Consider the following 16,679-nt stretch of genomic DNA (forward strand, 5'->3'; position numbering starts at 1 on the left):
CATATGGGCGATAAAAGTATGGATACTATTATTACTAAAATGCTGTTACATAGTGTGATATATCATATATGGAGAGAACGGAATGCAAGGAGACACAACCAGCCATGGATTACCACTGATCAAATGAGAAGAAGGATTGATAAGGCTATTCGAAACAGGATTAGCTCTTTGCGGTACAAGTATGATCATAAGTATGGAGGACTTCTCCAGCGTTGGTTTGAGATCACTGCATAGTCTGTTTTGTTTTCTCTTCCTATTCTTTAGAGAAACCATAGCCTAGAGATAGAGTTTTGTATATAACATTTTTTGATTGATCAATAAATTTCAAATTTCATCAAAAAAAAGATATTACAATAATATATGTGGATGTTCATATCTCTATGTAAATAAACAACTAATTCTTTCATATTTGAATCATGAACACAAATATTTCAATATATCTAAAATTCTACCTTATTCATAAAAATCATGTTTTCTTCAAGAAAAACACATCCATTGTTTTTTCCCTAGAAATATATTCATCTTTGAATAGATGATATATCAAAATGAATATCATAAAGTAAATATATAATAGAGAAATATTTCAAACTCAGTTACCTACACATTTTATCAAGTCAATAATTATAACATGTAACAAAGTTTAATACTTATCATATATATTTATTCCGTCAAAAATATGATTTTGATTTAAAATGCTTTGCATACAATTTTTATTTAGTGTTGCATTCACAAAAAAATGTTGTTTAAGAAGTACATTTGAGTTATGTTAATGTGTAACTTTTAATGTAGAGTCGTATTTTAGATAATGCAATTTTAAACTGGCCTTAAACAATATTTTTAATTTTTAAAATTTTTATTAGTTATAAATTTTATAAGTGATATGTGAAATTCACAAACTCCAATATAAGCCAAAATAAACAAAAATACGAAATTATAATTAAAATAATGATATAAAAATAAGAAACTAATTTCACTAGATTAAAATAAAACTAGAATTTTACAAACAAATTTTATCGCAATGTTGAATATTTTTTAAAACCAAACACATTAAAACATAACAACTTAATAATTCACAAAATACGAAAAAATAAATAAAAATAAATATTAATAATTATTGCAATTTACTTTTCGGTAAATATTCATTCCTTCGTATATACACGGATGAATCATCTAGTATTCAGGAATTAACAATATTGATTTCAAAAATATTCTTTCTCAATCTATCGATTTTTTTTCTTTTTGCAAAAAACAATATTCTAATTTAGAAAAATGCAAACAAAAACATTTTGTACAGTCAGTGGTGTTAGTCGAGCGGGACTTGAGGAAAATAAACACCTAATATGGCGAAATTCTGGTTCATTTACTGCTGACCACTGGGATGCTGCAGGCCTTGTGGGATTAGTAGTTTAACTTGGCCGCCGGATCAACATTGTGCAACATCCATTATTGGCAGTCACGATCTCTTAATTAGAAAAACGTTTCGTTACTCTCAAGTAAAGCGTAGCGTGCGTTTTTACGGTACATGCATTCAAAACAAAACAAAAATAAAAGCCCTTAATATCCTCTGTTTCCTTTTCCTCATGTCTTAGGGAGATATATAGAATCAGGAGACATAGAAATCATCTGAAGCAAACTCGAATTCGAGAACGTTTCCTCAATTCCATCTCCTTTCTTTTCAAAACCGCTTCCACCGTTATTTTCAGCGATCTGCAACAGCTCTCTAGCCGCATCAACCATCCCAAACTTCCCATCACCACCAAACAAAACGCACCGAGTCGCAATGTCAGCAACTAAAACCAATCTGTTCTCTATAATCCACTGGCTGCTCATGAAAATACAAAGAAGGATCCACGATTTCTTCAAGCTTACCGCTTCTAATCCCCTGCAACGCTTGAGTCACCGTCTCTTCTCTCTGTTTTGATCCAGTCACTATCTCCAGAAGCAATACCGCTACATCGTACATACTACTATCAGTCCTCTGTTTCCTCTGTAATCCAAAACCTGTGACTTTAGCTTGAAAGTCTTCGTCTAAGAAGATGTAACCAGAACCAATGTTGTTGTGCAAGATCGGTGGATAGTTCTCGTATTGAAGGAGAGCAAGTAAGCCAGATACTTCAGCTACAATGTTTACACGTTTGCACCAGTCAAGCCCTAGACGCAAACGATCCTCAAGCGACCCGTTAACCGGATACTCGTAAACAACGAGTGGATTGTATCCAATATCCATACAGAAACCTATGATTCTCGCGAGGTTTCTATGCAAAACCGCGGATAGATGATCGATCTGAGACGAAATCTCCAAGAACTCAATCTGGTTTTCGCATAGAACCTTGTGGACGATCACACGTGTACCGTTTTTTAGGTTACCTGAGTAGATAGTTCCGGTTTTGCCTTGTGTGAGTTGTTGTGAATCTTGAAACCCTTTTGTGGCCTCTTCTAGCTCACGGTATGTGAAGAGACGGGTCTTGTTGTAACCTTTGCGAAACGAAACACTAGTGGTAGTAGTTGTCGGAGAGTGGTCGAAGTGTTGAGCTTCGTGAGTTGTTGTTACTGGACGTTTAAGGAGACAGAAGAGTGCTAAGAGTGAGCCGAGTATGAACAGAGGAGCTAACACTCCTGCATATGAATAAATATGATTTAAGCAACAAGTTTTGTTCTCAGAAACTACTCCTCAGTTTCAAAAAGAAAAATTGTTTATACATTGTTTACATTTTCATTAAATGACTTAATGATTTAAAACTAGTAATTGTGTTTATTAAAATTTTACTTATTAAAAATTATGAAAAATATTTAATTACAAAATCTTGTATTAATAATCCATTTTTATTATGTTTTTAATATGCTTAAAGATTAAAACTTAAAGTGAACCTAAGTTTTGTTCTTTTTGAGGAATTATGAATCTCGGTAAGATTAGGTAAATTACCAGCTAAAACGGTTAGTTTCTTCCCGTTATGTTTCTTGACATCGCATTTGTTTCCATACACTTCATTACCGTCTCTGTAGCAAGCTGTAAGAGTATATAAAGTTAGTTGCTTGTGACGCACGAAACACAAAAATTTGCTAATTTTAGTAACTCACATCTCAAGCAACCGGTTCCATTTACGAAGCCATCGCCAGCAAACCCATCTCGGCAAACACAACGAACACTTGCTTGAATGGCCGTAGCGTTGACAGTTCGAGCCTCAGGATCGCAAATAGTCTTGGAAGAATTTTTAGGAATCGCCCACTCTAACTTAACTCCTCGTTTTCCTCTGTTGGTGCCTCTCGGAACAACCCACGAAGAGAATCCCCTGCAGCCATACTTGCCGAAAACAGAGAAGTCATCACCGGGACGCCAGGCGCTGTGATCAGACAAAGGATAGCAACAACCGATGTCTCCACCAGAGGTTTCGTCTTCTTCTCTGCCGTCGCAGCCGAAGAGAACGTTGGTTTCGCAGCCGGCTTTGCAGAGAGAAGAGTCTTCACAGTCGTAAAGACTGATAACGTTTTCGAAAGAGATGGAGAAGAATTGGTTGGTGGAGAAAGGGAAAGAGCGTAGGTCGTTGAATTGGCGACAAGGAGAGGAAGGGAAGTCCACGAGGAGACCGTCTGTGAAGAACTCTATGACTCGGTAGGTTTGGTTGTTTATGTGGAGAAATAGAGTTGATGAGTTTGCGCAAGAGAGTCGAAAAGCCACGGAGGAAGAGGAGGAGGAGGAGAGATGGAAAGGGAAAGAAATTGAGAAGTTTCCGCACTTTTCTAGTGAAGGGGGAGCTTCCGGCTGTGAGAGAGAGATGGAGGTTAGGGTTTGGAGAGTGAGGAGAAGGAGAAGAAGTAAAAACAAAGCAGAGGAAGAAGAAGGGAGAAACAGAGGATGCATTTTTCACAGAAAATAGTCAGATGAATAAAAGATGTTCCAAGAATATTAAGACTTTGTATTAATGCACATTCGTGGGACTTGAAATTTTTTTAAAAAATTTAGAGAATTGTGAAAACATTGAGAATTGTGAAAATAGTGAAAATATTGAGAATTGAGAATTGTGATATACGTGTGTGCACAGTTGTTTTTCTTTCTTATAAATCACAAATACGCCAGGTGTCGTAATCGTAAGGGATATAGGTTGAAAACGGAGGGTGGAGATGCGAAGGAAGGAGATTATAGAAGTTGGGGAATATGAGACTAATGGTCCGTTGAATAGCTAACACTTCGCACCATTGGACCTCGAGCTCTCCTATTTTTACTCCAAAACGCTAATCTCTTGTTTTAATCCAACGTTTTTATAATAATAAAAGTTTCCATCGATATTATGTACAGTTAATAATCCGTGTAACAACAACAGAAAATACACAACGTAAAAAAAAATATTTGTATTTTATTTACGAAACAAAGATTAAAAATTACGGAATGTCAGATCTAAAGGTTTCTCGTTCTCTTAGCAATAAACGACTTGGGAATGGGACTCACGGGGACCCGGACTCTTGTTACGATGCTCGCAATACAGTATGTTTGGTAACAGTGACAACCATACACATAACTCAGCTGGTGGCAACTGTTACCAGGAGTGTTTGGTATCATGGGCCTTACAATGGTCTTGTGTTATACTAGCGCGGTCATGGAATAATTGTCACCTTGTGGGGCAAGTTCCAAGGAAAAGTCCCACATTGTGTGTTGCTAGACTATTGTCTGCGATCTGTCAAAGTCAAACTCCTAGACAGAGAGACTAAACGCAATGAAGGTGGAAAAACTATATGGTTTCACATTTACGGACAAAACCATTAGATATCGAGACAAATTCTCAAATGATCCAAAGGGAGATTCATTTCTCTAAAATGGCTCTATGTTATTATTATTATTTTTGAATTAAATTTAAAGGAAAAATGGATAAAAAGTCCATAAAATCAAAAAGTTCATTTTATTTACCAATCGCCAGTTAAATTTGAATCCACCTATACACCTAGACCTGACCAAATCAATTTAACTTTATTAATATTTAAAACTAATTTTGTTAGTTATATTAGTTACTAATTATACAGTTGTATTATTTGTACAGTTGAATAAGTTGTACAATTTTAATAGTTATATTAGTCATGTACATTTGACAAGGGTAAGTAAGGCTTTCTACTCCGATGAAAAATGGTGATGGACAAATTTAATATAGAATGATTTGTTTTAATAATTGTGTTAGTTGTACTAATTGTACTATTTTCTAAAAAAATGTATTTTCATTTAGTCTTGGTAATTCCACGTAAGCTGTTTTGTCGTCAACAACTCGTAAGCTTACGTGGAATTAGAAAGACCCGTATTTTATATTTACATGGAGTTTACGACGAAATGAGCTTACGTGGAATTAGCAAGGTCCGTGTTTTTATATTACGAGGAATTAACGACGTTTACGTGTAAATCTCTAAAACTCTAAACCTAAAACCCCAAACTTCCATAACTTATAACTCAATATCTTCTTTCCATTCCAAACACCCAATTCACTTAGAAGACAAAATAAAATTATAGAATTTAATTTTCATGATTAAGTAAACAAACTAAAGAAATGCAATAAGTTTGGAAGTAAATCATATTTAAAAAAATTACATCATCATTCGGATACATCATTCTCTTCATCACTAGAAACATCATCATTTTCATTAAACTCGTCTTCAACAGCTTCGTCTGTGGTATCGTCGGAAAGATCTTCATACTCACGATTATGCGGATCAATGAGTAGGATGTCATCCATTTGTTGTTCAGGTTGTTCGACTTCATTGATGCGTTCTTCTTGCAAAGGTGGTTTTCTCCACCAGTTATTCGTCCACGAGGTGTAACTTTGATAACGGCTAACCAACTTATTCCTGATTCTCTTATCCTAGGGTATGGGAGGAAGCTAATTTGGTCTGCTTACGAAGCTAATATGAAAAACTCAAATTTGTTGTACCTCTGTCCACCATTGACAGCAACTACACCGAATTTGTTAAACCAAACAGCTCTTTTGACGACGGGGTCGAACCAGTCACATTTGAATATGACGCATTTCAGCTTCAATAACCCAGGAAATTTCTTTAATAATCTCCTGCAAGATCCCGTAGAAATCTGTTTCGCCTTTCACACATATTCCATAGTTACTGGTCGCCCGGTGTTTACTATGTGTGAAATACATCGGTGATGTGGTGACCTTTGCAAGTGGACCCTGAACTAATTCGTGAAACCATGTGGGGTATTCTCGATCTTCATATTCAACCTGCGAAATTAAAGAGAACACTGAAATTAATCATACTAATTGTAGAATGTAAGTGTGTGCACTATGGGCGTCTTCATCACTCGACCACCAAACCTCTTTCGATTCCTACCCATTCGCCTAATCTGGCTAAAAATGTCTGAAACACCAGTAACTGCATATGTTGGCGCAACACCACCATCATCATATCTTCTTGGAACTCTTTTTCGGGTACGTACATATGGTGCAAAGTAGTACGATGTAAAGTGAGATGTTTCTTCCGTCAAACTTCCAGCAATTATAGATACTTCAACTTTTGCGAGGTTTTTTGCTTTTCCCTTCAAATATTTCATGGCCCGCTCATACTGATACATCCATCTGTAATGTACTCGTCCCCGAAGCAATTGCTTCATACGAGAGGTGAACAGCTAAATGCTCCATGACGTCAAAAATGCGAGAGAAAATATCATCTCCAAGTTGCACAATAAAATGAGAATGTTCTCGTGAAATTGTTCTACGACATCTTCTTTAAGAGTCACTACAAGAAAACAGACGCATACCGACGGACAAAACCGTCGGAATGTCGTCGGAATAGGCTATTCCGACGACATTCCGACGAAAGTGGTCGTCGGTTTCAGTTGGTCGGAAAAAAAAAATTCGTCGGAAATCCATCAGACAGTCCGACGATTTTCTGACGGATAGCGATGAACCCGATTCTGACGGAGTTCCGACGCCATTCCGATAACGAATTTCCTCGGAAACCCGTCGGAGTATTCCGATCACCGTATTCATCGGAAACTCATGATTCCGACGACGACAAATTGCATCGGAATATTCCGACGAACATAGTCGTCGGAAATTCCGACGAACATAGTCGTCGGAAATTCCAACGAAAATAGTCGTCGGGATATTCCGACGAACGGATCCGTCGGAATTATCCGACGACATATTTCGTCGGAATATACCGACGGAAAGGGTCGTCGGAATATACCGACGGAAAGGGTCGTCGGAATATACCGACGGATTTATTTCCTCGGAATTTCTGATTTATATATTTTATTAAATAAATTTATTTTATTATTATTTTTTTAATTTTTTAAAATATTAAAATTAATTTAAACAAAAACTGAAATTAAGAAACTAATAATAATATTATAGAAAATAAGTTTTAATACAAACTGAAAAAAAAACATTTAGAAAGTTTTAAATTAAAAAACAAAAAAAAACTACTGATCCGGGAACAAACGATCCAACTTCTGCATTATCTCGAGGTTGGTCTTCTTCTGATCCGCCAACTCAGCAAGGATTGTAGCATTCTGCTCCTCCAATGCTCCAATCCGTTGATCCTTGTTCTGTAGCTGCTCTAGAATCAATGGATCGGCGTACGGGACTTGAGATGAAGAAGTCGGACACGAAGAAGCACGACGGGCCAACCCTACCAAACGACCCTTTTTTTTAGGGACCGCCTAGAAAAAATTTAAGTTAGTGAAATATAGTAATAGAAAAAATATAAAATTAATAAATAAAGTATTAAAAACAAATATAAGAATAGAAAAAAAAATTACCTTTTCAACCAGCTCGTTGATTTGCAGTCGGGACATGTTGTTCGAAGCACCCGTAGAATCGTCGTCAGAAAGAGGCTGCTGAGAAGCTAGAAAAGCTTCTTTTTGAGATTCCACCATCTCAATGACCTCTCTGATCACCGGATCCTGAATTTCACCCGTCCCTTTGTTGGTGTACGCCTCCTTAATGACGACGAGATGATCGACGGGATTACCATCGTTTTCTTGAATCTAAAAAAAAAAGTGTTAGGTAATGCATATAAAAAATTATTTAAGTAACTAGAAAGACAAATAAAAAAAAAACTTACCAGTTGATCCTCCTTAGAGGACATACTGCAAGCGCCGAGGTTGTGCACGTAAATACCTTTCCCGCCACGATCGCTCTTCCGGTTGGCGGAGTTCTGTAGAGACTTCTCTATAGTCTCTTCCTTCTCCCAGTGCTGGATCAATTGGGTCCACACCGTCCCGCTAAGTAACCGGGGCTTCCTCTCATCCAGCCATACTTGCTTCCACTCGTAGATCTGCTTCGTGTAAACGGTCTGGGCTTTGCGGCTGAATGCCTGACGGACTGTTTCCGTCAGGCCGGAGTCCCAAGTAAATTCTTGCTACAAAAAACACACAATTTGATTAGTACATATAAAATATAAAAAATTTAAAAATGTTTAAAAAAAAACTTAATAGTTACCGCGAACTGACGAAACCACAACTCGCGTTCCGCGGAAGGGATCGAAGTCCACTTGTCATATCCCGTCTGGAGCATCGAATACATCATCTGGGTGATGCTCCCGCTAATCCCACTGGTCGACTTGTTGAACCTTTAAAAAAAAATGTTAGATTAAAAGGAAAAAAAATAATTGTACAAATGAAATAAAAATACTAACCAAGTCGAGTGTCCCATTCGTGGGTATTGTTCGAGAACCGGGAGATGCTCTCGACCTGGTTGTTGAACCAATATTTCAACTGGCATGACCCCCGGGTCATGTGGAGCGGCTGCAGGAGCTGGAGCGGGAGCCGGAGCGGGAGCCGGAGCGACAGGAACCGAGTTTTGTTCGTGAGACGACGAACCCGATGCACGGGAACTGCTCACCGAACTAGCTCGGCCACGGGGTGCGGAACGACGAGGTCGGGCACGCCGACGAACACTCGAATCATCAGACCTAGAAAATAAAATTAATATATTAGTCAAAACATATATATAAAAAATTAAAATTCTTTTTTTATCTATATAAAAATTAAAAATGGTTTTATAAACTTCATAAAGTTTTTATCTTCATAAATATTTTATCTGCAAAAAAACGTTTTTATAAACTTTTATAAATATAGAAAAAAGTTGTTAGAAATATTAAAAATAGGAAAAACGTTTTTAAAAAATCAACAAATCCAATATATAAACCAAAAAAAAAAAACAACAAATCCTAAAATCAAACACCCTAAATCCTAAACTATCCATTCAATTTCGAACATGCAAATCAATCAAACCTCAAATCCTAAAATCTAACATCCTAAACTCAAAAAAATGAAAAAGATAGAGATTGAGATGATACTTACATGGTGGGATGGATTCACGGAGGTGGGGACGCCGGTGGGATGGATTCACGGAGGTGGGGACACCGGATTCGCGGTGAGAATCGCCGGAGAAGAGAGAGAAAACGGAGAGGATTTAGAGAGAGAGGCGAAAATGGTGAAGAAGGAAGAAGGATTGGTTTTTATTTAAAGGAACCGACGGACCCGTGTCCGTCGGTATGTCGTCGGAAAAAGAATAAAATATTAAATGCGCGGTTTAATGAAATATTCACGCGGTCCACTTGAAATTTTCACGCGGTTTGTAATTTCGGGAAACTAACAAACCGACGGAATTCCGACGAACATAGATCCGTCGGAATGGGGCAGGTCGTCGGAATTCCATCGGTATATTCTGACCGAATTCCGACGACTTGGGGTTTAGGGTTTAAAAACAAGTTTCTTACTGATCAAATCCAAAACTTTGATAATAAATAGACTATTTAAAAAGATTAACTATAATAAGGTTTTCAAATCCAATTTTTACACACAATTGTGTTTTGTAGTGTAAGTTTATATTAATATGAATGAAAGTATATGAGTATTAAGATGAGATGTTATGAAAACAATGATATACATATATAATTATTTAAATAACTTGTAAAACTCGAACGGTTGATATGTAATATTATATTAAACATCTAATATGTGTTATTAAAGTAGTTTCGGTATCCAAATATAGATATATTATGATATAAAAATTTAAATATTCAGGTCGTCGGAATTCCGTCAGAGTTTTCCGATGGAATTTCGACGGATTTTATTAAATCCGTCGGAATTCCATCGGAATATTCTGACGGAATTCCGACGAATGGCTAAACCCTGAATTAACCACGAGTCGTCGGAATTTCATCGGAATATTCCGATGGAATACCGACGGATTTTGTTAATTAAAAAAAAAAACTAATCATACAACTAAGAAAACATAAGTCCTAATCAGAATCTTCAGAATCTGTAGAATCTTCAAAATCTTCGTCAAACTCGCCAATCTCAGCTTCTGGCTCCGAGTGTACAACAGCATCAAGTCCAAACTCGTTAAAATTCTCAACGAGTTCAACCTCTGCCAAATCTTCAACTGCACTCACGTTGCTGGTAGAGTTTGGTTGTAATGGATCATTATCAGAAGGTCCGTTTACTCGTCCTCTTGGGTTGATTTGCGTCACCGTGATCCATGGATCGTCTCGGTACGTAACCCGAGGGTAACTGATGTAGCACACCTATCAATTTTTCAAGGTATTAATAATAATATATAAACCGTTAATTATATTTTTGAATATTAAATTGACATACCTGATCAGCTTGCGAAGCAAGAATGAAAGGATCATAATATTGAAGTTTCCTCCGCGAATGAATCGAAGTAACACCAAACGCATCAGTCTTCACTCCTCGATCTGGGGTGGTGTCATACCAATCACAATAGAATACTACACACCGCAATCCAACCATACCAGGATACTGGATTTCCAATATTTCTTGTATGTTGCCGTAGTAGACATCGTCACCGGAAGAAGAGGAAACACCTCCATCATAAGTTGTCCTAGAATGACCTTTTTTTGCAAAGGCATATCCTCGTGTACAATATTTTGGATATGATTTGACCACATAGTTTGGTCCCCGCACAAACTCGCATATCCAATCATCGAACACAAAACCTCTGGCCAAACCATCAGTCACCTATAAAATAAAATATATATATGAGTGAAATGTTTATTATTTTATACTAAATATATATGAGTAAAATGTTAATTATTTCATATATGTTATGACTCACATAATTAAGAAGCCATGCAGCAAATCCGTTATGTCTGAGTTGTTGAAGCTCTTCTTCTGTGGCATGTCTGTAAGTCATACGCAACTCTGCCATATAAACACTATATAAAAAGATATTATTCATATGAAATAAAACTTATTGAAAATTAATATAACAATTTAAATGAAAAATATATTTTTACCTCTCATATTGTAGAACATCTTCACAGTTGGTAAGCAAATATGTTTGCAAATGAGCGTGCTCAATCTCCGTCAGTCTCCGCTTCGTGGGTTTTCCACTTAGTCGTCCTATTTCGCTGAACATGCTTGGGACAGTAACATGATACGTTGCTTTCTCTCCTCTGTCATCATGCCGAGCAGGTCTTCGGTTTTTTGTATGCACTTCTGATGGAAAGTAGTTTTCAGCAAAGTTTGAAGTTTCTTCATTGATCACCTGTGCAATTATAGATCCTTCCACCTTACTTAAATTTTTGATCTTCTTCTTCAGATGATGCATATAACGCTCAAAAAGATACATCCATCGGTACTGCACAGGACCACCAAGCTCCAATTCTCTTGCGAGATGAATAGCAAGATGTTCCATTACATCAAAGAATGATGGAGGAAATATCTTCTCGAGGTTGCAAAGACTAACGGGTACGTTTTCCTTCAAAGTACTAATACCCTCCTCAGTCACTACTCTGGTGCATAAATCACGGAAGAAAACACTTATCCCTGCAACTGCTTCATGAACATTACGTGGTAATAGTGCGGAAAAAGCAAACGGAAGGAGCCGCTGCATAATCACATGACAATCGTGACTCTTCAAGCCAGTAAACTTTTCTTCGCTTCTGTCAACGCAATTACCCAAATTTGATGCATAACCGTCTGGAAATTTCACTTTATCTGTAATCCAATCAAAGAACGCTTCTTTGCCAGCACCATCCAGCCGATAAATGGGAAAAGGTGCCGTACCGTTCTCATCAACGTGAAGTTCAGAACGATCACAGATATCGACTAAATCCAACCTTGACTTCAGATTATCCTTCGTTTTACCTTGGATGTTGAGGATTGTGTTCATCAGATTGTCGAAAAAGTTCTTCTCAATATGCATGACATCTAAGTTGTGACGCAATAGATGACTCTCCCAATATGGCAGATCCCAGAAAATACTCTTTTTATGCCAGTTATGTAGCTCTCCAACAGCATCGACTGGAATGTTTTCATGTCCACCTACGTCTGGCGTCCTTTGTGCACCAAAATCCCTAAACTGTGTCGCCAAATCTTTCCCACTAACTTCCGTAGGTGGATCATCAAACACCTGCTTGTTCTTCGTAAACAAAGTCTTACTCCTACGGTATGGATGATCAGGTGGTAGAAATCTTCTGTGACAATCAAACCAACATGTTTTCCTTCCGTGCTTTAGTTGGAAAGCATCTGTGCTATCTTGACAATATGGACATGAAAGCCTGCCATGTGTTGTCCATCCGGATAACATACCATATGCTGGAAAGTCACTTATTGTCCACATAAGTACTGCCCGCATATGAAAGTTTTCTCTGCACGAAACATCGTATGTCTCAGCACCAACCGCCCATAGTTGTTGTAACTCATATATTAGTGGTTGAAGAAACACATCTAGTGATCTCTTAGGATGAGCTGGCCCGGGGACGAGAATGGAGAGGAACAAAAACTCTCGTCGCATGCACAAATTTGGCGGCAAGTTGTATGGTGTCACAATCACCGGCCATAGAGAATATTGTCTTCCATGCTTTCCAAATGGGCTGAAACCATCAGTGCATAATCCCAGATAAACATTTCTTCTCTGTTCAGCAAATTCTGGATATGTTGATTGGAAATGTTTCCAAGCCTTCGCATCTGAAGGATGTCTAATCTCACCATTTGTAGAATGCTCTGCATGCCATCTCATTGCCTTCGCCGTGCGCTCACACTGATACAACCTCTTCAATCTTTCCGTCAAAGGCAAATACCACATTCTTTTGAATGGTACCGGAACTCTTCCCCTCGTTTCCTGATAACGAGGTTTCCAACAAAATTTGCATTTATCCCGATCCTTATCCGCTCCCCAGTAGATCATGCAGTTGTCGATACATACATCTATCACTTCGTACGGTAATCGAAGACCCGCAACAAGTTTCTGAACCTCGTAGTATGAACCCGGTGCAAGATTATCCTCTGGCAGAACACCTTTAACATAATCAGCTATCGCATCTACGCATTCTTCAGCCAAATTATAATCTGTCTTAATACCCATCAATCTACTTGCAGATGATAAAGGTGAATGACCATCTCTACAACCTTTATACAAAGGTTGTTTTCCTGCATCCAACATGTCAAAATATCTCCCCGATTCGAGATTTGGTTCTTCCCCTCTATAATGATCATGTACCATCTGCTCAGTACCTACACCATAATCTACATCCATTCTCGGTTCTTCTAACCAACCATAAGACTGAGGTTGTTCGCTAACAGGCTGAGGTTCGCTACTACTACCATATTCAAAACCAGTTTTCCCATGAAGATACCAAACTTTATAATTCCGTGCAAACCCTTTTCTATACAAATGTTTCCAAACTTCCCATTCTTTTATAATTCTATTGTTATTACAAGTAGAGCAGGGACATCTTACCATACCAGTATTTGCATCCGGGTGCTGTTGAACAAGCTTCATGAATTCTCCAATACCTCGAACGTATTCTTCTGTAAGCAAATTGGTGTTGGGATCCAAATGAGGTCTATCCATCCACGAACGAAAATAATCTCCAGAAGACATGATTTTTTCGAATTTCTTATGATAAGAGAGAATGAAGAGAGAATGAGGAGTGAATGAGATGAATGAGGAGAGGTTGCATTTATAGGAAAATGCTTACGGCAATCCGACGCCATTCCGACGTAATTCCGACAAATTATAAAAAATCCGTCGGAATTCCGTCGGTTTTTTTTAAATGTCTAACGGCTATAAACGGGCATATTCTTTCTCGCCAACGGTCGAGAGCTTCCGTCGGAACGGCGTCGGTATATTCCGACGGAATTCCGACGACCGTAACGGTTATAATTTTTGTCGGGCTTTCGTCGGAATTGTCGTCGGAATATACCGACGACCGCCTTTCGTCGGAAGTTCGTCGGACTATTCCGACGAAATACCGACGAACCCGTGTTTTTGGGTTTCGTCGGTATGTCGTCGGAATGTGGTCGGAATGGTCCGACGACTTCGCTTTCCGTCGGAGTGGTCGTCAGAATTTCCCTGTTTTTCTTGTAGTGAGTGTGTGTGCTCAAATCCCTGAAAAAATGCTCCAATGCCTTGTATATTCAAAAAACAATTAAACACATTAGTAGTCATATTATTTATTAGTGCATATTTTTGAGTATAAAAAATTAATGAGTAATTATATATTACCTGCAAAAGTGCTTCATGTACTTTTGTCGGAAGTAGCTCCGCAAATGCAAAGGGAAGTAGTCGTTGCATAAGACATGACAATCATGACTCTTCATCCCAGAGAGTTTTTGGCTCTTTTCAATAGATCTAGAGAGGTTTGAAACATACCCATCGGGAAACTTCACTGCTGATGCCACCCAATTGAACAAGACCGACTTTTGTTCTGAAGACAATCTGAATATCGGTACAGGAACTTGTCCATTGCTTTTTATATGTAACTCGGGTCTTGAGCAAATATCAGGCAAGTCTAACCTCGATTTTTGACTGTCTTTTGTCTTCCCTGGGACATTCAATATTGTATTCATGATGTTCTCAAAAAAATTCTTCTCTATATGCATCACATCGAGGTTGTGGCGCAAAAGAAGATCCTTCCAATACGGCAACTCTCAAAATATACTCTTCTTGTGCCAGTTGTCGTGAACTCCGTAATAATCAGGTATATTACCGGGAACATGCCAATTACCACCCCGAGGAACTGTTTCTAGAGCTCCGTAGTAATTGATTTGCTTTTCAATTTGTTCTCCGGTTAAATATAAAGGAGGAGTGTCTCTCACAACCCTTTTCTGCCTAAACAATTTCTTGTTTCTTCGATAAGGATGATTAATGGGAAAAAACCGACGGTGACAATCGAACAACTTGTCTTCCTACCGTTCTTTAGTTGAAATGCATCTGTCATTCCATTACGATATGTACAAGATAATCTCCCACGTGTAGTCCCATAAGCATGAAAGTCACTTATGGTCCACAAAAGCATCGCTTCGCATCGTTAAAATTCGTCTTCGTTGACCAGTCATACGTCATCACCCCTGTTGACCACAAATCTTTCTACTCTTTTATCAGTGGCTGTAGAAAAACATCCAGAGACCTATTTGGATGGTTCGAACCATGTATTAACATGGTCAAGAATAGAAACTCCCGTTGCATGCACATATCCGGAGGCAGGTTGTGTGGCGTCAGAAAGACTGCCACAATGAATATTGTCTCCGTAACATACCAAAGGGACTAAATCCATCCATGCATAATCCGAGATACACATTTCGGCTATTGCTAGCGAATTCTGGATGTACTTTGTTAAAATGTTTCTAAGCTCTTGCATCTGATGGATGAGTCATCTCACCATCCGTATGAGTATGCTTGGCATGCCATCTCATCTTTCTAGTAGTCTCCTAAGATTGGTACAATCTTTTCAATCTGTCGGTAATTGGTAGGTACAACATCTTTGGTACGGTACCCTATTACGTCCTCATCCTTGCGGTTTGAGTCGTGGTTTCTTGCAGAATCGACAATCTTCTAACTTCTCATCATCTCCCCAGTAGAGCGTGGAGTTGTCGATGAAAACGTCTATCATCTCAGAAGGTAACCCAAAACTATAAACTAGTTTATGAATCTCATAATAAGAATTAGTAGACACATTGTCTTCTGGCAAATACTCTTTAAGCAAGTTTGTCCATGCATTCATGCAACTTTCAGGTAGATTGTAATCAGTTTTGATACTCATCATTCTAGCAGCCAACGACAATTTAGAGAGACCTTTTCTACAACCACTGTAAAGAAGGTCTTTAGAGAGACCTTCTCTACAAATACTCTTTAAACAAGTTTGTCATGCATTCATGCAACTTTCAGGTAGATTGTAATCAGTTTTGATACTCATCATTCTAGCAGCCAACGACAATTTAGAGAGACCTTTCTCTACAACCATTGTAAAGTGGCTGATTCGCAGCATCTAACATTTCATAAAAGAAATTTGCATCTATGTTAGGTTCTTCAATTTCATCATCATCATCATCATGAGCTACAATGCATCAGTTACCATATCATAAACCCTCTCATAATCTACCATCTACTCATCCTGATGGTAACTATGTTGATTATGCAAATGATCAACCGGTCATCTTGCAAATTGCTATTAATACTACTAGCTTCATTCTCCTAATTATAATCTCTCCATGTTGAAACCAGATATAGTAATTTAGCATGAAAACTCTATTTATTAAATGCTTCCAAACATTTTCACGAGTTGCCAGATTTGAATTGTTGCATTTGCGACAAGGACAAAAACATCTTGCCAGTTTTCTGGGCGAGCGGTGTAGAATCTACTTGATGCATAAATGTCTCCAATCCTTCGATGATATTCTTTTGTCACTCTCGTGTTAGCATCTCTGTGTG

General features: G+C 38.0%; 2 protein-coding genes across 2 annotated transcripts; both read right to left on the reverse strand.

The window, feature by feature from the left end:
• Positions 1 to 1,511: 1,511 nt before the first annotated feature.
• Positions 1,512 to 3,859, reverse strand: LOC108846938 (probably inactive receptor-like protein kinase At2g46850). The gene is given in 4 exon segments (XM_018620120.2): positions 1,512 to 1,794; positions 1,796 to 2,616; positions 2,924 to 3,007; positions 3,079 to 3,859. Coding segments are annotated over 4 exon segments (1,902 nt in total). The 3' UTR covers positions 1,512 to 1,578.
• Positions 3,860 to 10,201: 6,342 nt separating this feature from the next.
• On the reverse strand, positions 10,202 to 14,332 carry LOC130500937 (uncharacterized). Its single transcript, XM_056995854.1, has 4 exons — positions 11,260 to 14,332; positions 11,079 to 11,178; positions 10,598 to 10,981; positions 10,202 to 10,524 (listed from the first exon to the last, which is right to left on the reverse strand). Exons 1-4 carry the CDS (start codon positions 13,848 to 13,850, stop codon positions 10,240 to 10,242), a joined length of 3,360 nt encoding a protein of 1,119 aa, XP_056851834.1. The 5' UTR covers positions 13,851 to 14,332; the 3' UTR covers positions 10,202 to 10,239.
• Between the last annotated feature and the right edge of the window lie 2,347 nt (positions 14,333 to 16,679).

Source organism: Raphanus sativus, unplaced genomic scaffold (genome assembly GCF_000801105.2).
Source record: "Raphanus sativus cultivar WK10039 unplaced genomic scaffold, ASM80110v3 Scaffold0062, whole genome shotgun sequence".
NCBI lineage: Eukaryota > Viridiplantae > Streptophyta > Magnoliopsida > Brassicales > Brassicaceae > Raphanus > Raphanus sativus.